This window comes from Oncorhynchus mykiss, chromosome 4 (genome assembly GCF_013265735.2).
Source record: "Oncorhynchus mykiss isolate Arlee chromosome 4, USDA_OmykA_1.1, whole genome shotgun sequence".
NCBI lineage: Eukaryota > Metazoa > Chordata > Actinopteri > Salmoniformes > Salmonidae > Oncorhynchus > Oncorhynchus mykiss.
In genome coordinates, this window is record NC_048568.1 from 37,440,001 (window position 1) to 37,466,434 (window position 26,434).

Consider the following 26,434-nt stretch of genomic DNA (forward strand, 5'->3'; position numbering starts at 1 on the left):
GAGAGCTGATACGACATTTCATTTGTATAAATAATTAGTGTCCAGGAAGTCCCTTAGGCCTGGCCTCAAGCAATCCGACTTCTAATGCTCTTAAAATTGGCATTCATATAATATTTATTGCAGCCTATAATAAACAGTCTAGCTGCAGTACAGCATTGCCTCGATTGAGCTTAAATGGAAATTGTGTCCACATTAAGTTAATTTGTATTTTATCAGACTTAATTGTACCAAACTACATTTTTCAGTCACTTAAATGTCACAATTTGTATTGAACATTATAGCACTTCATAGGATAGTACCATACAACACATACAACACCCGTTCAGCCAGCCACATTCTGTTAAAGGTCCCCAAAGCTCACGCATCCCTGGGTCGCTCCTCTTTTCAGTTCGCTGCAGCTAGCGACTGGAACGAGCTGCAGCAAACACTCAAATTGGACAGTTTTATCTCAATCTCTTCATAAAAAGACTCAATCATGGACACTCTTATTGCCAGTTGTGGCTACTTTGTGTGATGTATTGTTGTCTCTACCCTCTTGCCCTTTGTGCTGTTGTCTGTAATGTTTGTACCATGATTTGTGCTGCTACCATGTTGTGTTGCTACCATGTTGTTGTCATGTTCAGTTGCTACCATGCTGTTGTGTAGTCTCTCTTTATGTAGTGTTGTATAGTCTCTCTTTATGTAGTGTTGTATAGTCTCTCTTTATGTAGTGTTGTGTAGTCTCTCTTTATGTAGTGTTGTCTTAGGTCTCTCTTTATGTAGTGTTGTGTAGTCTCTCTTTATGTAGTGTTGTCTTAGGTCTCTCTTTATGTAGTGTTGTATAGTCTCTCTTTATGTAGTGTTGTGTAGTCTCTCTTTATGTAGTGTTGTCTTAGGTCTCTCTTTATGTAGTGTTGTGTAGTCTCTCTTTATGTAGTGTTGTATAGTCTCTCTTTATGTAGTGTTGTCTTAGGTCTCTCTTTATGTAGTGTGTAACGTCTCTATTTATGTAGTGTTGTATAGTCTCTCTTTATGTAGTATTGTATAGTCTCTCTTTATGTAATGCTGTCTTAGGTCTCTCTTTATGTAGTGTTGTAACGTCTCTATTTATGTAGTGTTGTCTTAGGTCTCTCTTTATGTAGTGTTGTATAGTCTCTCTTTATGTAGTGTTGTCTTAGGTCTCGCTTTATGTAGTGCTGTATTGTCTCTCTTTATGTAATGTCGTGTTGTCTCTTCATGTAGTGTTGTCTTAGGTCTCTCTTTATGTAGTGTTGTCTTAGGTCTCTCTTTATGTAGTCTTATCTTAGGTCTCTATTTATGTAGTGTTGTCTTAGGTCTCTCTTTATGTAGTGTTGTATAGTCTATCTTTATGTAGTGTTGTGTAGTCTCTCTTTATGTAGTGTTGTCTTAGGTCTCTCTTTATGTAGTGTTGTGTAGTCTCTCTTTATGTAGTGTTGTCTCAGGTCTCTCTTTATGTAGTGTTGTGTAGTCTCTCTTTATGTAGTGTTGTATAGTCTCTCTTTATGTAGTGTTGTCTTAGGTCTCTCTTTATGTAGTGTGTAACGTCTCTATTTATGTAGTGTTGTATAGTCTCTCTTTATGTAGTATTGTATAGTCTCTCTTTATGTAGTGTTGTCTTAGGTCTCTCTTTATGTAGTGTTGTAACGTCTCTATTTATGTAGTGTTGTCTTAGGTCTCTCTTTATGTAGTGTTGTATAGTCTCTCTTTATGTAGTGCTGTATTGTCTCTCTTTATGTAATGTCGTGTTGTCTCTTCATGTAGTGTTGTCTTAGGTCTCTCTTTATGTAGTGTTGTCTTAGGTCTCTCTTTATGTAGTCTTATCTTAGGTCTCTATTTATGTAGTGTTGTCTTAGGTCTCTATTTATGTAATGTTGTATAGTCTCTCTTTATGTAGTGTTGTATAGTCTCTCTTTATGTAAAGTTGTCTTAGATCTCTCTTTATGTAGTGTTGTCTTTGGTCTCTCTTTATCTAGTGTTGTATAGCCTCTCATTTTGTAGTGTTGTGTAGTCTCTCCTTATGTAGTGTTGTATAGTCTCTCTTTATGTAGTGTTGTCTTAGGTCTCGCTTTATGTAGTGCTGTATAGCCTCTCATTCTGTAGTGTTGTGTAGTCTCTCCTTATGTAGTGTTGTCTTAGGTCTCTCTTTATGTAGTGTTGTCTTAGGTCTCTATTTATGTAGTGTTGTATAGTCTCTCTTTATGTAGTGTTGTATAGTCTCTCTTTATGTAGTGTTGTCTTAGGTCTCACTTTATGGAGTGTTGTGTAGTCTCTCTTCATGTAGTGGTGTATAGTCTCTATTTATGTAGTATTGTATAGTCTCTCTTCATGTAGTGTTGTATAGCCTCTCTTCATGTAGTGTTGTATAGTCTCTCTCTATGTAGTGTTGTATAGTCTCTCTTCATGTAGTGTTGTCTTAGGTCTCTCTTTATGTAGTGTTGTCTTAGGTCTCTCTTTATGTAGTGTTGTCTTAGGTCCCTCTTTATGTAGTGTTGTCTTAGGTCCCTCTTTATGTAGTGTTGTCTTAGGTCCCTCTTTATGTAGTGTTGTCTTAGGTCTCTCTTTATGTAGTGTTGTCTTAGGTCTCTCTTTATGTAGTGTTGTCTTAGGTCTCTCTTTATGTAGTGTTGTCTTAGGTCCCTCTTTATGTAGTGTTGTCTTAGGTCTCTCTTTATGTAGTGTTGTCTTAGGTCCCTCTTTATGTAGTGTTGTCTTAGGTCTATCTTTATGTAGTGTTGTCTTAGGTCCCTCTTTATGTAGTGTTGTATAGTCTCTCTTTATGTAGTGTTGTGTAGTCTCTCTTTATGTAGTGTTGTCTTAGGTCTCTCTTTATGTAGTGTTGTCTTAGGTCTCTCTTTATGTAGTGTTGTCTTAGGTCTCTCTTTATGTAGTGTTGTCTTAGGTCCCTCTTTATGTAGTGTTGTCTTAGGTCTCTCTTTATGTAGTGTTGTCTTAGGTCTCTCTTTATGTAGTGTTGTCTTAGGTCTCTCTTTATGTAGTGTTGTCTTAGGTCTCTCTTTATGTAGTGTTGTATAGTCTCTATTTATGTAGTGTTGTATAGTCTCTCTTTATGTAGTGTTGTGTAGTCTCTCTTTATGTAGTGTTGTCTTAGGTCTCTCTTTATGTAGTGTTGTCTTAGGTCCCTCTTTATGTAGTGTTGTCTTAGGTGTCCTCTTTATGTAGTGTTGTCTTAGGTCTCTATTTTTGTAGTGTTGTATAGTCTCTCTTTATGTAGTGTTGTGTAGTCTCTCTTTATGTAGTGTTGTCTTAGGTCTCTCTTTGTCTAGTGTTGTATAGACTCTTCATGTAGTGTTGTGTAGTCTCTCTTCATGTAGTGTTGTATAGTCTCTCTTTATGTAGTGTTGTCTTAGGTCTATCTTTATGTAGTGTTGCGTAGTCTCTCTTTATGTAGTGTTGTATAGTCTCTCTTTATGTAGTGTTGTATAGTCTCTCTTTATGTAGTGTTGTCTTAGGTCTCTCTTTATGTAGTGTTGTCTTAGGTATCTCTTCATGTAGTGTTGTCTTAGGTCTCTCTTTATGTAGTGTTGTGTAGTCTCTCTTTATGTAATGTTGCATAGTCTCTCTTCATGTAGTGTTGTCTTAGGTCTCTCTTTATGTAGTATTGTATAGTCTGTCTTTATGTAGTGTTGTCTGTCTTAGGTCTCTCTTTATGTAGTGTTGTCTGTCTTAGGTCTCTCTTTATGTAGTGTTGTATAGTCTCTCGTCGTGATGTGTGTTTTGTTCTATATTTATATACATATTTTTTTTTAATCCCAGCCCCCATCCCCGCAGGAGGCCTTTTGCCTTTTAGTAGGCCGTCATAGTAAATAAGAATTTGTTTTTAACTGACTTCCCTAGTTAAATAAAGGTAATATATATATATATATATATATATATATATATATATATATATAATACAATTATACTTCATCAGATAGAAGAATCTCCTTCTTTTACAGTAACTGGGGTCATGGACTTGATATCCTGAGGTAAAGGCCTTGGATTGGACATCTACATGCCTGAAGCACTGAACTATGTGCATAAAATAACAATTAGCTATTAAGTGACCCATAAATCACCACTGAGTGAATCTGGTACCGTTATATCATATCTCTCAAGTGGATCATTTAGTTTCATCATGCAATTTATGACCAGACAGTAATATATTTTTCTCAAGGAGGCTCTAACCCTAGTACTGTTCATTGATAACCTGACCATCCTATCAACATTGAAATTGTGAATGGTGGTATGGAGATCACTACTATGGCAATTTAAGTGGCATTTAAATGAACAATTACGGGAGGAAATTTGACAGGTGAGAGGTCAACTGTTCTGAACCACTAGCTAATAATACACGTTGTAAAATGAAATCCAATGAATTAAGACACAGATACAGGGGAATGTTAGGAGGTATAAACAACATCGTCTTTCCAACAGATGATGTGAGAAAATCTGATAGTGTATCCAGGTCAACTGTTTTACCACTCTGTGAAATGAAATCAAAATGAACTACTATTATAAACAAATGAACAGACAGAGAGGTAGGATAGGGGAAGCTTGGCATATAGTCTAACATCGTCATGCCAACAGAGGGTACTGTTGCTTCACAACAAGGCAGGGATGAATATGTAGAAGAACACAGGCAAACACAGGGGAGGTGTTCCCGCCTTGACATACGTGTGCAGTATGTCTGTCTATTGTAGTAATTGATTGCTTTCCCAGTTATTTTTCTTGCTTTGAAATATTACACGTTCGCTACCTCAATTCATCAATCAATCAATTCAAGAATCGTTATAAATGCACACAATTAAATATATTGTCCTCACAACAATGTATAGTTTTTTTTTAAATTATTGTTTATTATTTTGCATTATTGTTCTGTAGGTCTACGTGTCTTCTTCTAGCCTACAAATGTGCAACATTATAAATAACGGAAACATTACATTAGTGATAAACATAGGCTTAAGGAAAAATTGCTATAGCATTTACGAAAAGCCAATGTCCGTACTGAATGTTGAAGAAACCCGCTTCTATGCGTGTTGCGTACAATACTACACAAAGAGAGACTATACAACACTACACAAAGAGAGACTATACAATACTACATAAAGTCAGTCTTCAATTAATTTTTCAGACTCAAAGTAGCCTTACTGACAGTTTAAAGTTTTTTTCAAAATCGACCTTGAAATCAGTGACATGATATGCCATCATATCATTGTGAAACCAATTTGGAACGGTTCGTCTGCACCGGAACTGGGTTGTTTTGGTTTCTCCGTGTCCACTTGAGTCCTTCCCGCACGCGCCAAACGCGCGCACTAACGATAGCCCACTAATGGGCGCGCGAGTCACTGCTCGTCGCCTCCCAAGTCGCACTGATGTCTCTCTCAGCGTGGACGCAACGTCACGTCCGCACTTGAATCTGAAGTCTTATCCCATTCTACGGAGGCAATCCCAGCCACACACACACGCGGGATTCTCCCAAAGCGACAGGACAGACTCGTCACTGTGAAAGGAGAAAGAGACATCAGGAAACATTGGACCTCGGCTGTTTGGAAGGAGAAAAATAGGAGGTGTCTGACTGGCTGGCTGTTAGTCTGTCTCCGTCTCCCTCTGTCAACTCCTAGAGCGGAGAGTTCTGTGCCATTCCTTTCGCTACTCGCACCGCGAGGACTGAATGGTGTCAAAGCTCACAGCACCTGGCAGACCCAACACCGGTGGAATTTTTGGGGTTCAGTTATTGAATTAATAGGACATTTGTTGTAATTCTGCAAGAAAATAACAGAGGAGAAGAGGTGACAGTTGAATCGAATATTGGCCCATCGAGCGAAGAGTGGCATGCACGGTAGGCTACCCCAGTAGTGAACGCAGAGGGCAGAGGGCACCTCGTCGGAATTCAAATTGTTTTTATTCTCTGCAATTATTGCAATAATTCCGTTGAGGTTATTGACACAAAATAACCGAACAGAAATATTTGCATGAACCTGCATGTGTCTGATGTAACTCCAACAGTTTAACCCCTCCAGGTGTTGCGCTTAGGGTGAAATAATTCTGCGAGGACTGGACAGTTGACAAACGTTTTACCCGCCTTTCAACAACTACAATAAAAAAAAAACACTTGGCTCTTTTTCACTTACTGTAGCTTCATGTTAGTCGTCTCAATTGGAAGCACTTTGAAAAAGTTACCGGGCACTAGACCAGCGGAGCACCACGGAGCAAGCCGAACCCACGCGCAGTTTTCCGGGCGATGCCAGAGTAGATGCAGGGGCAATGTCCCGTCGCAAGCAGGAGAACCCTCAGCACCTACCACTGTCTCAAAGAGAAACAATACGACGTGAGTATAATCACCTTATAGATCATTTGATAATAGCCTCAATATGTGAATTTTGTATTTAAAATACTGAATTCAATTACCATTATCACTGGCAATTAATTAGGATACATTTACATGTTTACAGTGTGATACTGGAGCAAGCACGGTATACTATAAACACACATCTTCTTCTATAGCTGTTTATGTTTCATTGCAAACCACTTTTTGATATTTTCCAAGAGGGATGGAATGGTCTGATTTTAAAGCACTACTAGCTGCAAAACCTGAAAAATCGAAAGTGCAGAATTACTTTATTTGTGAAGACCCGCTGATGGCATGAAAAATCTAAATGTTCATTCATGGTTCTTATTACGCCTTCATATGTGCATGTTTTGGGAATATTTATGCAATAATTAATTAACATTTAAAACCAAAATAATTGTGCAACCAAAACGTACTATTTAATTTTTACAATTTTAAATTCCACATTAAAAGTTAACGTATTTATTAATTCTAATAACTTATTGTTACATTCTTACATTTCTGACCATGTGCGTAACTGTCAATGAACTTGTATGAATAGGTGTTCTAAAACCATTTTCATATCAGGAGACCTCACATATTTCTTTATTTTAGTCGTATAGAGAGCAGCTTACATACATTTTCACACTGGTCCCCCGTGGGAATTGAACCCATAACCTCTATCAACTGAGCCACACAGGACACACGACCCAATCATCATCCATAGTTTGGGAAACTATGTTCTATTCAAATTGTATGTGTTTTAAAGTACAGTTTGGTGAGAACACGTGTGACAGTCATACGCTACTGTGTTAGGATGAATAGCCTGCCGTCTCGTTTTCTTGGAAGGTTTTACATTTCTTTGCAATTAGACTTTAGTCGTACATAACGCCTTATCATTCAATTTATAGGATCTCTCTCTCTCTCTCTCTCTCTCTCTCTCTCTCTGTCTCACACACGCACGCACGCACGCACACACACACACACACACACACACACACACACACACACACACACACACACACACACACACACACACACACACACACACACACACACACACACACACTGCACCAATATTTAGAATAGTGCCATGGTCATTGCGTCGTGAAATATATTATCCTCATGTTCAGTCGTGATTTCCTTGAGATCATGTATTATTTCAGTTAGCCCATTCAGTCATGCATTTTGAGGATGGTATTGCCTATATCATTTTCTGCCACATTATCCCTATTTATTATGTCAGTGTGAAATGCAGGTGCATGTTAATTCTGCTATTATTTCACGCAGTCTAGTTTCTTTAGTTTATTTTGACCGCGGCAGCTGCTGCTGCATAGGCGTTTTATCGGTATATTGTGCATTGTAGACCTAAACTTTATTTACAAAAATCCCAATCTGAATACTAAATTATTGGGGCCAAGAAAGAGCATGTGGATCAAGCTTGTACAAATGCAGTCGATGTTCAGCCGTCTGGTATAACCTAATGGAAAATGTATCTAAAGTATTCACCGAAAAGGTCACCGAAATGTTTGAGCTATTTGCTTCTTCGTTGTGGATTCCACGCTGGTGGATTCAAGTAGGAAGGCCTTCATTTACTGCCTTAAATCATAAGTCATGTGTAGTTTATCGATGTGATTTTTCCAGGCACGACCTGTTATGTTATAGATTAGGCTACATCTGATTGAAGATGCTTGTGGGCATATGATTTTTTTTTAAAAGTCCGATAATCCAATTTGAAATCAATTAAATCAAGCCAGAGTTTTCCCAGTGCTCTCTCCCGTGCATAAATCCAATTTCATAGTGGCCTAATCTAGCTAATTCATAACAGAGGTCTGTGATGTAATCTTTGTCCAATGTGTTTCTTGTTGAGCAGGGTTAGACCCGTTCTATCCCACACACCGACATTTAACATCTAGACTAATCATTTACTCTGCCCCCATTTTCACTGGATTTAACCCATTCTATTCCATGTTTTAATCTTCTTTATATTCTATCATTTTTAATCTTTCAGTGTTTTAATCCCCGACCTCAAATATCAATGCCAATTAATAATAATTTTAAAAAAGCTAATAAAATCATGACAGCATGAAGAATTCAATTTAACCAATTTCTTTTTTAACAAAACGCATTTTGCACGTCACATGGCTTTCTAAAATTTCACCAAGACAAAGGAAAGACTACTTTCTCAGTGTAGATCCTGTTATTGTCAGTTGTGACGTGGCCTCGTGGGCTGATGAGACCGTAACTTTGGTGTAGCCTAGGCATGCAGCCTCCATCTGCTGTGCCGTGTTCCCTGTCACCCGCAGCTGGCTGACTTCCGCTGTCACCTTTCAAACAGCAGCAATCATGCCGTTGTCTATAGGCCTGAGAAATACAAAAATCAGGTGGTTTGATTCTCTTTTCATAGCAAGTTGAGAGGAGTCCAAATTGGTGTCAGTTTAATTAATCAGCAACAGGATTAGGACAGGAATTTGGTATTACAGGTGTTTTTCATCAGGTGTGGTTCACAGCAATCCCCTTCCCCAAGTATGCAGATAATGTGTTCACTGCTCATGAGTACTGCAATAGAGGTTACCTGTTGCCTTGCACCTACTATATGTAGAGTTAGATCACATTTATTCCTGTAAGAGACGATACAACTGCATTGTGGGTTAGCGGCAGAAACAGTGTTATTTTCTGTCAGACGAATCACCCCACAGTTTTATTCAGTTGAGAGGAATCGGTGAGGGTGATGGACAGGTGAGCCTGAAGCAGGACTGTGTTTAAACCCATCAACAGTCCCAGGGTGCAGCTCATAACATCACACAGGGCTCAGGGGACATTCCACCACTATAGTAACTCTCTGTCTACTCCTCTTTGTGACTCATTAGCTTACAGATCTAAGGAACAAACCGAGTATCCCAAATATTTTCTGTTTGTTTTTGTTGTTTTTTTAATGCCGTTTGACCTACTACATCGACAACCAGCTAGTTACCTATGAGGAAGATCTCAAACTGTGTGTCTCTCTCAAGAGGACAGGTCAGTCACTGTCCTGCTTTTTACCCAGAGGTCCACGGGGTAAAAGGGGTGTCTCTAACTGTCGTTTCTATATGACTTACCTTCAGATCGATAGCTTACAGGATATGAGTTAATGTGGTGTGTGTGTGTGTTTATTTATGTCTGGGAAGGATAGAACAGTTACTGACCCAACAAACATTTAAATGATTAAACTTAAACTTGAAATACAATTTAGATAATCTCTGAATTTGGTTTATTAGACTGTAAACTAGGACAGAGAGAATGACAAGAGAGAGAGAGAATTTTTTTTTTACCTTTATTTTACTAAGCAAGTCAGTTAAGAACAAATTCTTATTTTCAATGACGGCCTAGGAACAGTGGGTTAACTGCCTGTTCAGGGACAGAACGACAGATTTGTACCTTGTCAGCTCGGGGATTCGAACTTGCAACCTTTCTAGTCCAACACTCTAACCACTAGGCTACCCTGCTGCCCCGAATGACAAGAGAGAGACAAGGAGAGAGAGAGAGAGAATGACAAGAGAGAGGGACAAGGAGAGAGAGAGAGAATGACAAGAGAGAGACAAGGAGAGAGAGAGAGAATGACAAGAGAGAGACAATGAGAGAGAGCGAGAATGACAAGAGAGACAAGGAGAGAGAGAGAGAATGACGAGAGACAAGGAGAGAGAGAGAGAATGTAGAATCTGTGTGTATGTTTGTGTATGTGTGTGTATGTTTGTGTATGTTTGTGTATGTTTGTGTATGTGTCCATCTGACCATCTATCTCACCACCTGTCCCTACGTTTGTCCAGCTATATCTGTGTGTGTAAGCATGCATTGTGTGTGTGTCTGTGTGTGTGTAAGCATGCATTGTGTGTGTGTGTCTTTGTGTGTAAGTATGCATTGTGTGTGTGTGTGTCTGTGTGTGTAAGCATGCATTGTGTGTGTGTGTATGTGTGTGTAGTCATCTGTGTGTGTGAGGTTATGTGTTTGCATGTGTCCATGTCTGCATTTGCAATATAGGCCCTGCAAATTAATTTATCCAAATACATACAAACACATGTATCACGCAACATCCCCCAGGTTAGCCGTGGAGGCAATACACCCATCTGGGAGGAAGGGAGAGGGGAGAGTAGAGGACGGGAGGTAGGGAGAGGAGGGACATATGGAGGTAGGTAGAGGAGAGGAGGTAGGGAGAGGAGAGGAGGTTGGGAGAGGGTAGGGAGGTAGGGAGGTAGGGAGAGGAGAGGAGGGAGAGGAGAGGAGGGAGAGAGCTAGGGAGGTAGGGAGGTAGGGAGAGGAGAGGAGGTTGGGAGAGGTTAGGGAGGTAGGGAGGTAGGGAGAGGAGAGGAAGTAGGGAGAGGAGGGATGTAGGGAGGTAGGAAGAGGAGAGGAGAGGAGGGAGAGGAGAGGAGGGAGAGAGATAAGGAGAGGAGGGAGGTAGGGAGAGGAGAGGAGGTAGGGAGAGGGTAGGGAGAGGAGAGGAGGTAGGGAGATGAGAGGAGGTAGGAAGGTAGGGAGAGGAGAGGAGGTAGGGAATGAGACCAGAGACTAAAGGAGGATGTCAGGTCGAAGAAGGGGTAAACAAAACTGCCAGTTTGATTGAGTCAACAAGATATCTTGGCTGTATTATGATGTCTGTTTGAAGACCTGTTCAGCCCAGCTAGTTAGCCTGCAGCGATGGGCCTTACAGGTCATGCTCATGTTGGGAGGAACAGAAGAGAACCAGAATATCAGCATATTTCTGGACCTTCTGACTGTAAAACTGTACTGTAATTCTCTCTCGGTCTCCTTCTCTCGTTCTCGTTCTCCTTTTCTCTCTCTCTCTCTCTCTCTCTCTCTCTCTCTCTCTCTCTCTCTTTCTCTGTCTCTCTCTCGTTCTCGTTCTCTCATTCTCTTTCTCCTCTCTCTCTCTCTCTCTCTCTCTCTCTCTCTCTCGTTTCCTTCTCGCTCTCTCTCTCTCTCTCTCTCTCTCTCTCTCTCTTTCTCTCATGCAGAGACATAAACTGTATGAACGTCAGTATAAACTTTATAAACTTTCCTGACAGTTTGAAGACTCTGGATATTACTGTGGAAATCTGATCTTTATTGTGATGTGTTAGAGGGGAGCGGGACAGTGATGTTTTGTTCCCCCGCGTGGTCTTAGGATCCTCATTTGACGGTATCTGATCAAGCATGGTCATAATCAGTATGTGCTGTTACAGATGGAGGGTCTATTTACATACAGTAGCCTGTAAGTGTGTTATTCAAAGAAGCACATGAATGATAGCCTGTCTCAGCAGATCTCCTGTGGGACATCAAGTACAAGGATGTTTGATCACTACATTTTCTTCCTGGGAGTTGGTGGATGTTAATGAAGTATTTGATTCCATTCAGAATAGGGACATCCCTGGTAACGTGTGTGTGTGTGTCTGTGTGTCTGTGTGTGTGGGAGTGTGTGTGTATGTGTGTCTGTGTGTGTGTGTGTCTTTGTCTTTGTCTGTGTCTGTGTCTGTGTGTGTGTCTATGTCTGTGTGTGTGTGTGTGTCTGTGTCTGTGTGTGTCTGTGTGTGTCTGTGTGTGTATTTGTGTGTGTGTGTGTGTGTGTGTCTGTGTGTGTGTGTGTGTGTCTGTGTGTGTGTGTGTGTGTGTGTGTCTGTGTGTGTGTGTCTGTGTGTGTGTGTGTGTCTGTGTGTGTCTGTGTGTGTGTGTCTGTGTGTGTGTGTGTGTGTGTGTGTGTGTGTGTGTGTGTGTGTGTGTGGACAGCTCTCCACCATATGCTGTGAAATGATACAAACAAGGAAACAACCTCCGTATTACACTCCTAGTCACAAGCATGTAATAAAAGGCTAATAATTCAACAATTTATCATTAATCTATATATTTAATTAAACAATTGATCATTAATCAATATATTTAATTAAACAATTGTATAATTTATATATCACCGAATGTTATATTATAGATATAGTTTGATTTATGTTAATGATAAAATATATTTTTTAAACGTCTCTTTGAGCATTGCCTCAATGCTATTGACATTGACTAAACTTATCACTGTTGTTTTCAAATGATGAATGTAGATTTATAAAATGGAGTGTCAGTGAAGGCGGATTATGTTAACACACACACACACACAGACGCACACGCACAGACAAGCGCATGCGCACGCACACACACACACACACACACACACACACACACACACACACACACACACACACACACACACACACACACACACACACACAGCACAGCACACAGGACACACACAGAGCACACAGCGTAACAGCAGTTACAGACTGCAAACTTCTCACACTGGAAAGAAGGCACGGTGAAACAGGACGGCATGTCATTAGAATTAGTATGTATCGCTGTGTGTGTGTGTGTGTGTGTGTTTGTGTGTGCATGTGTGTGTGTGTGTGCGTGTGTGTGTGCGTGCGTGTGTGTGCTTGCATGTGCGTGTGTGTGCGTGCGTGCGTGCGTGTGTGTGTGTGTGTGTGTGTGTGTGTGTGCGTGTGTGTGTGTATGTTTATGTGCATTGGTATGTGTCTGTGTGTGTTAACACTGCCAGTGGTTGAAGGGAAAACAAAGGGGGCGCAGGACAGGTCTAAACCCATTCTAGACGTTTCTCTCCCTGTCAGACACATTACCCTGGACTTAGTCTGCTTTCAATGAACTGAAGCACTGTAGCATTCTATCGGTTTGGGACACAGTAGCATACTATCGGTTTGGGACACTGTAGTGTACTATCGGTTTGGGACACTGTAGCATACTATCGGTTTGGGACACTGTAGCGTACTATCGGTTTGGGACACTGTAGCGTACTATCGGTTTGGGACACTGTAGCGTACTATCGGTTTGTGACACTGTAGCATACTATCGGTTTGGGACACTGTAGCGTACTATCAGTTTGTGACACTGTAGCATACTATCGGTTTGGGACACTGTAGTGTACTATCGGTTTGGGACACTGTAGCGTACTATCGGTTTGTGACACTGTAGCATACTATCGGTTTGGGACACTGTAGCGTACTATCAGTTTGTGACACTGTAGCGTACTATCGGTTTGGGACACTAGCATACTATCGGTTTGGGACACTGTAGCATTCTATCAGTTTGGGACACTGTAGCATACTATCGGTTTGGGACACTGTAGCGTACTATCGGTTTGGGACACTAGCATACTATCGGTTTGGGGCACTGTAGTGTACTATCGGTTTGGGACACTGTAGTGTACTATCGGTTTGGGACACTGTAGCATACTATCGGTTTGGGAAACTGTAGCGTACTATCGGTTTGGGACACTGTAGCGTACTATCGGTTTGGGACACTGTAGCATACTATCGGTTTGGGACACTGTAGCATACTATCGGTTTGGGACACTGTAGCATACTATCGGTTTGGGACAGTGTAGCGTACTATCGGTTTGGGACACTGTAGTGTACTATCGGTTTGGGACACTGTAGCATACTATCGGTTTGGGACACTGTAGCATACTATCGGTTTGGGACACTAGCATACTATCGGTTTGGGACACTGTAGCGTACTATCGGTTTGGGACACTGTAGCATACTATCGGTTTGGGACACTAGCATACTATCGGTTTGGGACACTGTAGCGTACTATCGGTTTGGGACACTGTAGCATACTATCGGTTTGGGACACTAGCATACTATCGGTTTGGGACACTGTAGCGTACTATCGGTTTGGGACACTGTAGCATACTATCGGTTTGGGACACTAGCATACTATCGGTTTGGGACACTGTAGCATACTATCGGTTTGGGACACTGTAACGTACTATCGGTTTGGGACACTGTAGCATACTATCGGTTTGGGACACTGTAGCATACTATCGGTTTGGGACACTAGCATACTATCGGTTTGGGACACTGTAGCGTACTATCGGTTTGGGGCAATCTCTAAATTATTATTTAATATTTATTTTTTATTTTTGTGGTTTTGTTCATGTACATCAATCTAATCAATCGAATGTATTTCTCTTATTCGAGGATAAAGTATTAGATCAGTAACTGTCTCTATCCTGTTCAGACTGATAGGGGGTGCTGTCTCTCTCCTATTCAGACTGATAGGGGGTGCTGTCTCTCTCCTATTCAGACTGATAGGGGGTGCTGTCTCTCTCCTATTCAGACTGATAGGGGGTGCTGTCTCTCTCCTATTCAGACTGATAGGGGGTGCTGTCTCTCTCCTATTCAGACTGATAGGGGGTGCTGTCTCTCTTCTATTCAGACTGATAGGGGGTGCTGTCTCTCCCCTATTCAGACTGATAGGGGGTGCTGTCTCTCTCCTATTCAGACTGATAGGGGGTGCTGTCTCTCTCATATTCAGACTGATAGGGGGTGCTGTCTCTCTCCTATTCAGACTGATAGGGGGTGCTGTCTCTCTCCTATTCAGACTGATAGGGGGTTCTGTCTCTCTCCTATTCAGACTGATAGGGGGTGCTGTCTCTCTCCTATTCAGACTGATAGGGGGTGCTGTCTCTCTCCTATTCAGACTGATAGGGGGTGCTGTCTCTCTCCTATTCAGACTGATAGGGGGTGCTGTTAGTCTGCCTCTCTGCTATTCAAACTGATAGGGGGTGCTGTCTCTCTCCTATTCAGACTGATAAGGGGTGCTGTCTCTCTCCTATTCAGACTGATAGGGGGTGCTGTCTCTCTCCTATTCAGACTGATAGGGGGTGCTGTCTCTCTCCTATTCAGACTGATAGGGGGTGCTGTTAGTCTGTCTCTCTCCTATTCAGACTGATAGGGGGTGCTGTCTCTCTCCTGTTCAGACTGATAGGGGGTGCTGTTAGTCTGTCTCTCTCCTATTCAGACTGATAGGTGGTGCTGTCTCTCTCCTATTCAGACTGATAAGGGGTGCTGTCTCTCTCCTATTCAGACTGATAGGGGGTGCTGTTAGTCTGTCTCTCTCCTATTCAGACTGATAGGTGGTGCTGTCTCTCTCCTATTCAGACTGATAAGGGGTGCTGTTAGTCTGTCTCTCTCCTATTCAGACTGATAAGGGGTGCTGTCTCTCTCCTATTCAGACTGATAGGGGGTGCTGTCTCTCTCCTATTCAGACTGATAAGGGGTGCTGTCTCTCTCCTATTCAGACTGATAGGTGGTGCTTTCTCTCTCCTATTCAGACTGATAAGGGGTGCTGTCTCTCTCCTGTTCAGACTGATAGGGGGTTCTGTCTCTCTCCTATTCAGACTGATAGGGGGTGCTGTCTCTCTCCTATTCAGACTGATAGGGGGTGCTGTTAGTCTGTCTCTCTCCTATTCAGACTGATAGGTGGTGCTGTCTCTCTCCTATTCAGACTGATAAGGGGTGCTGTCTCTCTCCTATTCAGACTGATAGGTGGTGCTGTCTCTCTCCTATTCAGACTGATAAGGGGTGCTGTCTCTCTCCTGTTCAGACTGATAGGGGGTGCTGTCTCTCTCCTATTCAGACTGATAGGGGGTGCTGTTAGTCTGCCTCTCTGCTATTCAGACTGATAAGGGGTGCTGTCTCTCTCCTATTCAGACTGATAGGGGGTGCTGTCTCTCTCCTATTCAGACTGATAGGGGGTGCTGTTAGTCTGCCTCTCTGCTATTCAAACTGATAGGGGGTTCTGTCTCTCTCCTATTCAGACTGATAAGGGGTGCTGTCTCTCTCCTGTTCAGACTGATAGGGGGTGCTGTCTCTCTCCTATTCAGACTGATAGGTGGTGCTGTCTCTCTCCTATTCAGACTGATAGGGGGTGCTGTCTCTATCCTATTCAGACTGATAGGTGGTGCTGTCTCTCTCCTATTCAGACTGATAGGGGGTGCTGTCTCTCTTCTATTCAGACTGATAGGGGGTTCTGTCTCTCTCCTATTCAGACTGATAGGGGGTGCTGTTAGTCTGCCTCTCTGCTATTCAGACTGATAGGGGGTGCTGTCTCTCTCCTATTCAGACTGATAGGGGGTGCTGTTAGTCTGTCTCTCTCCTGTTCAGACTGATAGGGGGTGCTGTCTCTCTCCTGTTCAGACTGATGGGGGTGCTGTTAGTCTGTCTCTCTCTTATTCAGACTGATAGCGGGTGCTGCCTCTCCCCTATTCAGACTGATAGGGGGTGCTGTCTCTCTCCTATTCAGACTGATAGGGGGTTCTGTCTCTCTCCTATTCAGACTGATAGGGGGTGCTGTTAGTCTGTCTCTCTCCTGTTCAGACTGATAGGGGGTGCTGTTAGCCTGTCTCTCTCCTATTTAGACTGATAGTTGGTGCTGTTAGTCTGCCTCTCTCCTATTCAGACTGATAGGGGGTGCTGTTAGTCTGTCTCTCTCCTATTCAGACTGATAGGGGGTGCTGCCTCTATCCTATTCAGACTGATAGGGGGTGTTGTTAATCTGTCTCTCTCCTATTCAAACTGATAGGCGGTTCTGTCTCTCTCCTATTCAGACTGATAGGGGGTGCTGTCTCTCTCCTGTTCAGACCGATAGGGGGTTCTGTCTCTCTCCTATTCAGACTGATAGGGGGTGCTGTCTCTCTCATATTCAGACTGATAGGGGGTGCTGTTAGTCTGTCTCTCTCCTATTCAGACTGGTAGGGGGGGTTCTGTCTCTCTCCTATTCAAACTGATAGGGGGTTCTGTCTCTCTCCTATTCAGACTGATAGGGGGTGCTGTCTCTCTCCTGTTCAGACTGATAGGGGGTGCTGTTAGTCTGCCTCTCTCCTATTCAGACTGATAGGGGGTTCTGTCTCTCTCCTATTCATATTGATATGAATATTGGGGCAGCAGGGTAGCCTAGTGGTTAAAGCGTTGGACTAGTAACCGGAAGGTTGCAGGTTCAAACCCCCGAGCTGACAAGGTATCTGTTGTTCTGTCGTTCTGCCCCTGAACAGGCAGTTAACCCACTGTTCCTAGGCCGTCGTTGAAAATAAGAATTTGTTCTTAACTGACTTGCCTAGTTAAATAAAGGTATAATAAATAATAATAATAATAATAAATTGATAGGGGGTGCTGTAGGTCGAACAGGTGGTGCAGTAACTTTACAGTTGATAACCCTGGCAATCACTTCACACGAAATGTTATGGTGTGTGTTTAATTACACCCCTGAGCACTAGAAAAAAAGCACTAGACCCCCCCCCCCCCCCCCCCCCCCATCTTGTTAAACTTCTGATAGCTGCTCAACCGGAGGGGATATCAAACTGTTCCCAGGAGCAGAATGCCACCTAGCTCACATTCCTGTGGTGTAGTTAATGTCTGTGATTGATGGCTGTGATTGATGGATATCCTTTAGAGCTGAGTACGTGCTGATATGTGAGATTTAGTTACCAAGAATTTTAATACCGTTTGTTACTGTGTGAAGTGGTTTGGTTTCAACTTAATCATCACTCAGAATACAGAACTGTAGAACTGCTATGTAGCTGTGAAGTATGGGCTGGGGGTTGATTGACCAGTGTGTGTGTGTGTGTGTGTGTGTGCCACTCTCTCTAACTGCAGTGTGGATGATGAGTTGATGAAGGTAGGGCACAGTTAGAGGATGGGAGCGTTTGGCTGATATTTCTGTGGCATTGTGACGGTGCCAACGCCTGCTAATTTAAGTTCCCCACCCCTAGGACATGTTACTCAATCCTCCCTTTTCTGCTCTCTCTCTCCCTTTCTCTCTGTCTCTCCATCCGTCTTTTCTCTCTCTCCATCTCTCTCTCTGTCCCTCCCTCCATCTATCTCTCTGTCTTTCCCTCCATCTTTCTCTCTGTCTTTCCCTCCATCTCTCTTTCTGTCTTTCCCTCTATCTCTCTCTCTTTCCCTCCCTCCATTTCTCTCTCTGTTGCTCCATCCCCTCTCCCTCTCCATTTCTCTCCCCATCTCTCCCTCCCCTCTTTCTCTCTCTCTCCATCTCTCCCTCTTTCACTCTCTCTCCTTCTTCCACCCCCCCATCTCATCAGTTGCATAAGTCATGTTAGGAATTTAGTTTATTTCATCTTAAATGCCCCTGGCAACTGAAATGAGATTGATATGAGGGCTAAGTAGACACTCAGACTCACACGCACACACACACACACACACGCACGCATGCACGCACGCACACACACACACACACACGCACACACACACACACACACACACACACACACACACACACACACACACACACACACACACACACACACACAGACGCACACACACGCACACACACACACACACACACACACACACACGCAGCCCTTACTGGAAAACATTGACACACGGCCCATCAGGTGATGTCATGTCCCAGCCAGGTTAGAACTACATAGAAAATGATTTGTCCCTGTTCCAAGACACAGTTTGAGAGGAATATGCATGTTGTCATAGTCTCACTTCAGGGCAACAGCCAGCAGGTCAGAGGTCAGGGAGTGGGACTAGAAAGACTGATATAGTGGAGCATTACGTGCAACTAAGAAACTGTGTGAATCTCTCTGCATTGCGTTTGGCACCCTATTCCCTATATAGTGCACTACTTCTTACCAGAGCCCTATTCCCTATATAGTGCACTACTTCTTACCAGAGCCCTATTCCCTATATAGTGCACTACTTCTTACCAGAGCCCTATTCCCTATATAGTGCACTACTTCTTACCACAGCCCTATTCCCTATATAGTGCACTACTTCTTACCAGAGCCCTATTCCCTATATAGTGCACTACTTTCGGCCAGAGCCCTATTCCCTATATAGTGCACTACTTCTTACCAGAGCCCTATTCCCTATATATAGTGCACTACTTTCGTCCAGAGCCCTATTCCCTATATAGTGCACTACTTTCGACCAGAGCCCTATTCCCTATATAGTGCACTACTTTCGACCAGAGCCCTATTCCCTATATAGTGCATTACTTCTTACCAGAGCCCTATGGGAATAGGGGGCTAAATGAGACACATGTACTGTGTAACTGCCTGGCTGTAGCAGTTGTGAATGCAAGTTTACAGGAGGTCTCCGGGGCAGATTACAGTTTAGGGTCTCTCTCCCCTGTGTGATAAACAAAGCCCAGGACTCTCTCACACACACAGACACACACACATACACACACACACACACACACACACACACACTGATCTGGTGCCCGTGAATGCAGGTGGTAGACGGTAGAGGCAGGCTCTGCTACTCTTCTCATCAGTCATCATCACCTCTCCCTGGGATTCCCCACTTAGACAGATGCCCTGAACGTCTCTTGAGCTTCAGGTTTCCTGCAGGCCCACTGGAGAAGATACGTACCGTAAACTACTGGTTATATCAGAGTATTGTTACAGAGGAAGTGTCCTGAAGGAATTTACACCGTGGGACTGTAAAACAACCAAGGGAGATGGTCTTGTGGTTACCAATGACAGCGTCGACTGTGAGAGAAGAATGAGACTGACTGTTGCCTGTGTCAGGAGGGCAGTGGTGTCCCTTTCTAGAGCTTTCTGAGGAGAATACATCTGTCACACACACACACACACGCACGCACGCACGCACACACCCACACACACACACACGCACGCACGCACGCACGCACGCACGCACGCACACACACACACACACACACACACACACACACACACACACACGTTCCCCCAAACTCCCCCTCCCCTGTCCCCCTCCCCCACCCCACATAAACACGTCTGTTGGGAGGGTGGATGTGGCCGACACTATGTAATACTTGTAATGAGGTTTCCATGTGGTGCAAATACTAACATACAGCAGAAACTAGTGCAGAGAGCTGCACCGGAAACCCATCGACCGCTGTGAAACGGTTCATGGCTTTATACTCATCGTGTGTCAGCCACACCTTAACTCACTGATCTCAACTCACAGATAAAGACTGAAGCTCTCAGGTGTTTGGTTGGCTAATCTGTTACGGCACGGTCACATCAGTACAGCTCCATGGTTGTGTGATGTGAGTAAACATCACGATAAGCATCAAGCAAATGATTTATGGTCTTATGGAAATATGGGATTTTGCAGGTAACGTTATTTAAAACATGAAAAACATGTTCATGTAATTTTTGATTGACTTTAGATGTGGTGTTTTGTGGTCTTTTTTTTTTTCTTTTTTTTTTACAGTTTGTGCTGCAGACAATCAGATGTAACATGTTCTAGAACTGTTTGATGATTACACTATGATTGACATCTCCTCTCTCCTCTCTCCTCTCTCCTGTCTCGTCTCTCCTCTCTCCTCTCTCCTGTCTCGTCTCTCCTCTCTCCTGTCTCGTCTCTCCTCTGTCCTCTCTCATTTCTCCTCTCATCTCTCCTCTCTCCTCTCATCTCTCCTCTCCTCTCTCCTCTCTCCTCTCTCCTCTCTCGTGTCTCGTCTCTCCTCTGTCCTCTCTCATTTCTCCTCTCTCCTCTCTCCTGTCTCATCTCTCCTCTCTCCTGTCTCGTCTCTCCTCTGTCCTCTCTCATTTCTCCTCTCATCTCTCCTCTCTCCTCTCATCTCTCCTCTCCTCTCTCCTCTCTCCTCTCTCCTCTCTCGTGTCTCGTCTCTCCTCTGTCCTCTCTCATTTCTCCTCTCTCCTCTCTCCTGTCTCATCTCTCCTCTCTCCTGTCTCGTCTCTCCTCTGTCCTCTCTCATTTCTCCTCTCTCCTCTCTCCTCTCATCTCTCCTCTCGTCTCTCCTCTGTCCTCTCTCATTTCTCCTCTCTCCTCTCTCCTCTCATCTCTCCTCTCGTCTCTCCTCTGTCCTCTCTCATTTCTCCTCTCTCCTCTCTCCTCTCATCTCTCCTCTCGTCTCTCCTCTGTCCTCTCTCATTTCTCCTCTCTCCTCTCTCCTCTCTCCTCTCCTCTCTCCTCTCATCTCTCCTGTCTCGTCTCTCATTTCTCCTCTCTCCTGTCTCGTCTCTCGTCTCTCCTCTCTCCTCTCTCCTGTCTCGTCTCTCCTCTCTCCTCTCTCGTCTCTCCTCTGTCCTCTCTCATCTCTCCTGTCTCGTCTCTCCTCTCTCCTCTCGTCTCTCCTCTCTCCTCTCATCTCTCCTCTCTCCTCTCATCTCTCCTGTCTCATCTCTCATTTCTCCTCTCTCCTCTCTCCTGTCTCATCTCTCCTCTCTCCTGTCTCGTCTCTCCTCTCTCCCCTCTCCTGTCTCGTCTCTCCTCTCTCCTGTCTCGTCTATCCTCTCTCCTCTCTCCTCTCTCCTGTCTCGTCTCTCCTCTGTCCTCTCTCATTTCTCCTCTCTCCTCTCTCCTGTCTCGTCTCTCATCTCTCCTCTCATCTCTCCTCTCTCCTCTCATCTCTCCTGTCTCATCTCTCCTCTCTCCTCTCATCTCTCCTCTCATCTCTCATCTCTCCTCTCTCCTCTCTCCTCCCCACTCTCCTCTCCCCTGTCTCGTCTCTCGTCTCTCCTGTCTCGTCTCTGCTCTCACCTCTCTCCTCTCATCTCTCCTCTCATCTTTCCTCTCTCCTCTCATCTCTCCTCTCATCTCTCATCTCTCCTCTCTCCTGTCGCCTCTCTCCTCGCCCTTTCTTCTTGCCACAGCCGAGGCCAATCTTGAGTCGGGGGTGGGAACTCGCCCCCCGGAGCCATCCACTCCCAGCCTCACTCCCACTCTGAGAAGGGCAGGGCCAGGGGAGCATGACCTCCTGACCTGTGGGAGGTGCCAGACCAACTTCCTCCTGGGAGACATCCTGGTCTTCATAGAACACAAAAGGAGACTGTGCAGTGGAGGAGTCCGCGCCCCTGGGGGGTTCTCCAAACCGGGCCAGAGGGGGACCCCCATCTTGGCACGAGGAGGGGCGGTGCCAGTGGAGGTGGGGGTGCAGGTGACCCCACATGGGGATGAAGAAGAGGAGAGGAGGCTGACGCCCGCTAAAGGAATCTGTCCCAAGCAGGAAAGAGGGGGCACAGGTAGGAACCTGGAAGTCTGAATACAATTGGTCTGGCTCTGTTTAAAACGCTTTGAAGGAGTAGAGACAGAATATGTGGGTTTATAAAGACAAATACACACATGTTTGGCATCAAGTGCAGTGTGAGTTTTGACACTCGATTAAGCACACACACACGCACACACACACACACACACACACACACACACACACACACACACACACACACACACACACACACACACACCGCTACGCAGCCCCAGCTCTGAAGCTGCCTGGAGGATCCCTGCTGCTGAAACCAATTGTGCCAGGACGTGACAGCGGAGTCGTTGCCAGGCCCTGTGTGTGTTCATAAGGACATTCTGCCGCACCAGAAGGTTAAGAAAGCTGATTAAAATGCTGTGGCTGGGAGGTGCAGAGAAGAGGATTAATAAAGAGGATATAGGACCATTCATCTGGTTTAAAGAGTCTGTTTAGTATCAGCATGTGGAGCTGCAGGGGTTACAAGCTCAAAGTTAAAAGGCCACACAGTCACTACTATAGAGGCCACACAGTCACCACTATAGATGCCACACAGTCACTACTATAGAGGTCACACAGTCACTACTATAGAGGCCACACAGTCACTACTATAGAGGCCACACAGTCACTACTATAGAGGCCACACAGTCACTACTATAGATGCCACACAGTCACTACTATAGAGGTCACACAGTCACTACTATAGAGGCCACACAGTCACCACTATAGATGCCACACAGTCACTACTATAGAGGTCACACAGTCACTACTATAGAGGCCACACAGTCACTACTATAGAGGCCACACAGTCACTACTATAGAGGCCACACAGTCACTACTATAGATGCCACACAGTCACTACTATAGAGGTCACACAGTCACTACTATAGAGGTCACACAGTCACCACTATAGAGGCCACACAGTCACTACTATAGAGGTCACACAGTCACTACTATAGAGGCCACACAGTCACTACTATAGAGGTCACACAGTCACTACTATAGATGTCACACAGTCACTACTATAGAGGTCACACAGTCACTACTATAGAGGTCACACAGTCACCACTATAGAGGCCACACAGTCACTACTATAGAGGTCACACAGTCACTACTATAGAGGCCACACAGTCACTACTATAGAGGCCACACAGTCACTACTATAGAGGTCACACAGTCACTACTATAGAGGCCACACGGTCACTACTATAGAGGTCACACAGTCACCACTATAGATGCCACACAGTCACTACTATAGAGTCAAAACCGTCACTACTATAGAGGCCACACAGTCACTACTATAGAGCCCACACAGTCACTACTATAGAGGTCACACAGTCACTAGTATAGAGGCCACACAGTCACTACTATAGAAGTCACACAGGAACCACTATAGAGGCCACACAGTCACTACTATAGAGGCCACACAGTCACTACTATAGAGGCCACACAGTCACTACTATAGAGGTCACACAGTCACTACCATAGAGCCCACACAGTCACTACTATAGAGCCCACACAGTCACTACTATAGAGGCCCCACAGTCACTACTATAGAGGCCACACAGTCACTACTATAGAGGCCTCACAGTCACTACTATAGAGGCCACACAGTCACTACTATAGCGCCCACACAGTCACTGCTATAGAGGCCACACAGTCACTACCATAGAGAACACACAGTCACTACTATAGAGCCCACACAGTCACTACTTTAGAGGCCACACAGTCACTACTATAGAGCCCACACAGTCACTACTATAGAGGCCACACAGTCACTGCTATAGAGCCCACACAGTCACTACCATAGAGACCACACAGTCACTACTATAGAGCCCACACAGTCACTACTTTAGAGGCCACACAGTCACTACTATAGAGCCCACACAGTCACTACTATAGAGGCCACACAGTCACTACTATAGAGGCCAAACAGTCACTATTATAGAGGCCACACAGTCACTACTATAGAGGCCACACGGTCACTACTATAGAGGCCACACAGTCACTACTATAGAGGTCACACAGTCACTACTATAGAGGTCACACAGTCACTACTATAGAGGTTGCACAGTCACAACTATAGAGGCAAACACAGTCACTACTATAGAGGCCACATAGTCACTTCTATAGAGCCCACACAGTCAATACTATTGAGGCCACACAGTCACTACTATAGAGGCCACACAGTCACTACTATAGAGGCCACACAGTCACTACTCTAGAGGCCACACAGTCACTACTATAGAGGCCACACAGTCACTACTATAGAGGCCACACAGTCGCTACTATAGAGGTCACACAGTCACTACCATAGAGGCCATACAGTCACTACTATAGAGGTCACACAGTCATTACTATAGAGGCCACACAGTCACTAGTATAGAGGCCACACAGTCACTACTATAGAAGCCACACAGTCACTACTATAGAGGCCACACAGTCACTACTATAGAGGCCACACAGTCACTACTATAGAGGCCACACAGTCACTACTATAGAGGCCACACGGTCACTACTATAGAGGCCACACAGTCACTACTATAGAGGTCACACAGTCACTACTATAGAGGTCACACAGTCACTACTATAGAGGTTACACAGTCACTACTATAGAGGCCACACAGTCACTACTATAGAGGCCACATAGTCACTCCTATAGAGCCCACACAGTCACTACTATAGAGGCCACACGGTCACTACTATAGAGGCCACACAGTCACTACTATAGAGGCCACACAGTCACTACTCTAGAGGCCACATAGTCACTACTATAGAGGCCACACAGTCACTACTATAGAGGCCACACAGTCACTACTATAGAGGTCACACAGTCCCTACTATAGAGGCCACACAGTCAATACTATAGAGGCCACACAGTCAGTACTATAGAGGTCACACAGTCACTACCATAGAGGCCATACAGTCACTACTATAGAGGTCACACAGTCATTACTATAGAGGCCACACAGTCACTAGTATAGAGGCCACACAGTCACTACTGTAGAAGCCACACAGTCACTACTATAGAGGCCACACAGTCACTACTATAGAGGCCACACAGTCACTACTATAGAGTACACACAGTAACTACTATAGAGGCCACACCGTCACTACTATAGAGACCACACAGTCACTACTATAGAGGCCACACCGTCACTACTATAGAGGCCACACAGTCACTACTATAGAGGCCGCACAGTCACTACTATAGAGGCCACACAGTCACTACTATAGAGGTCACAAAGTTACTAATATAGTCACTACTTTCGGAACCTAAACTGGTAGACTGGAGATAGTAGAATCGGGAAGTTGGGGAATAATAACTCAAATTCTAAATATGCAGAGCGGCCTTAGGCAGCCCATATATATGATGGGAAAGACTGTATTCCTACACAACTCAACCTATAGCAGACAGAGAAATATACTGTCCTCCTACACAACTCAACCTATAGCAGACAGAGATAAATATACTGTCCTCCTACACAACTCAACCTATAGCAGACAGAGAAGCTACACAACTCAACCTATAGCAGACAGAGAAATATACTGTCCTCCTACACAACTCAACCTATAGCAGACAGAGAACCTACACAACTCAACCTATAGCAGACAGAGGAAAATATACTGTCCTCCTACACAACTCAACCTATAGCAGACAGAGAGAAATATACTGTCCTCGTACACAACTCAACCTATAGCAGACAGAGAAATATACTGTCCTCCTACACAACTCAACCTATAGCAGACAGAGAGAAATATACTGTCCTCCTACACAACTCAACCTATAGCAGACAGATAAATATACTGTCCTCCTACACAACTCAACCTATAGCAGACAGAGAACCTACACAACTCAAACTATAGCAGACAGAGAAAAAATATACTGCCCTCCTACACAACTCAACCTATAGCAGACAGAGAAGCTACACAACTATACCTATAGCAGACAGAGATAAATATACTGTCCTCCTACACAACTCAACCTATAGCAGACAGAGAACCTACACAACTCAACCTATAGCAGACAGAGAGAAATATACTGTCCTCCTACACAACTCAACCTATAGCAGACAGATAAATATACTGTCCTCCTACACAACTCAACCTATAGCAGACAGAGAACCTACACAACTCAAACTATAGCAGACAGAGAAAAAATATACTGTCCTCCTACACAACTCAACCTATAGCAGACAGAGAGAAATATACTGTCCTCCTACACAACTCAACCTATAGCAGACAGAGAACCTACACAACTCAAACTATAGCAGACAGATAAAAAATATACTGTCCTCCTACACAACTCAA

At 44.1% G+C, this 26,434-nt stretch overlaps 1 protein-coding gene across 2 annotated transcripts in view; it reads left to right on the forward strand.

Annotated features, from left to right (window-relative positions):
• The first annotated feature begins 5,367 nt into the window (after nucleotides 1-5,367).
• Nucleotides 5,368-26,434, forward strand: part of LOC110522576 (B-cell lymphoma/leukemia 11B-like) — a 56,585-nt gene continuing 35,518 nt past the window's right edge. Inside the window, exons 1-2 of one of the 2 annotated variants that reach the window (XM_036976216.1) lie at nucleotides 5,368-6,328; nucleotides 21,756-22,124. In XM_036976216.1, the coding sequence (XP_036832111.1) occupies nucleotides 6,265-6,328; nucleotides 21,756-22,124 (433 nt within the window). In that variant the 5' untranslated portion in view covers nucleotides 5,368-6,264. Of the gene's footprint in view, nucleotides 6,329-20,007; nucleotides 20,251-21,755; nucleotides 22,125-26,434 lie in introns of those variants that run through there. The other variant, XM_036976217.1, reaches the window with a different exon arrangement.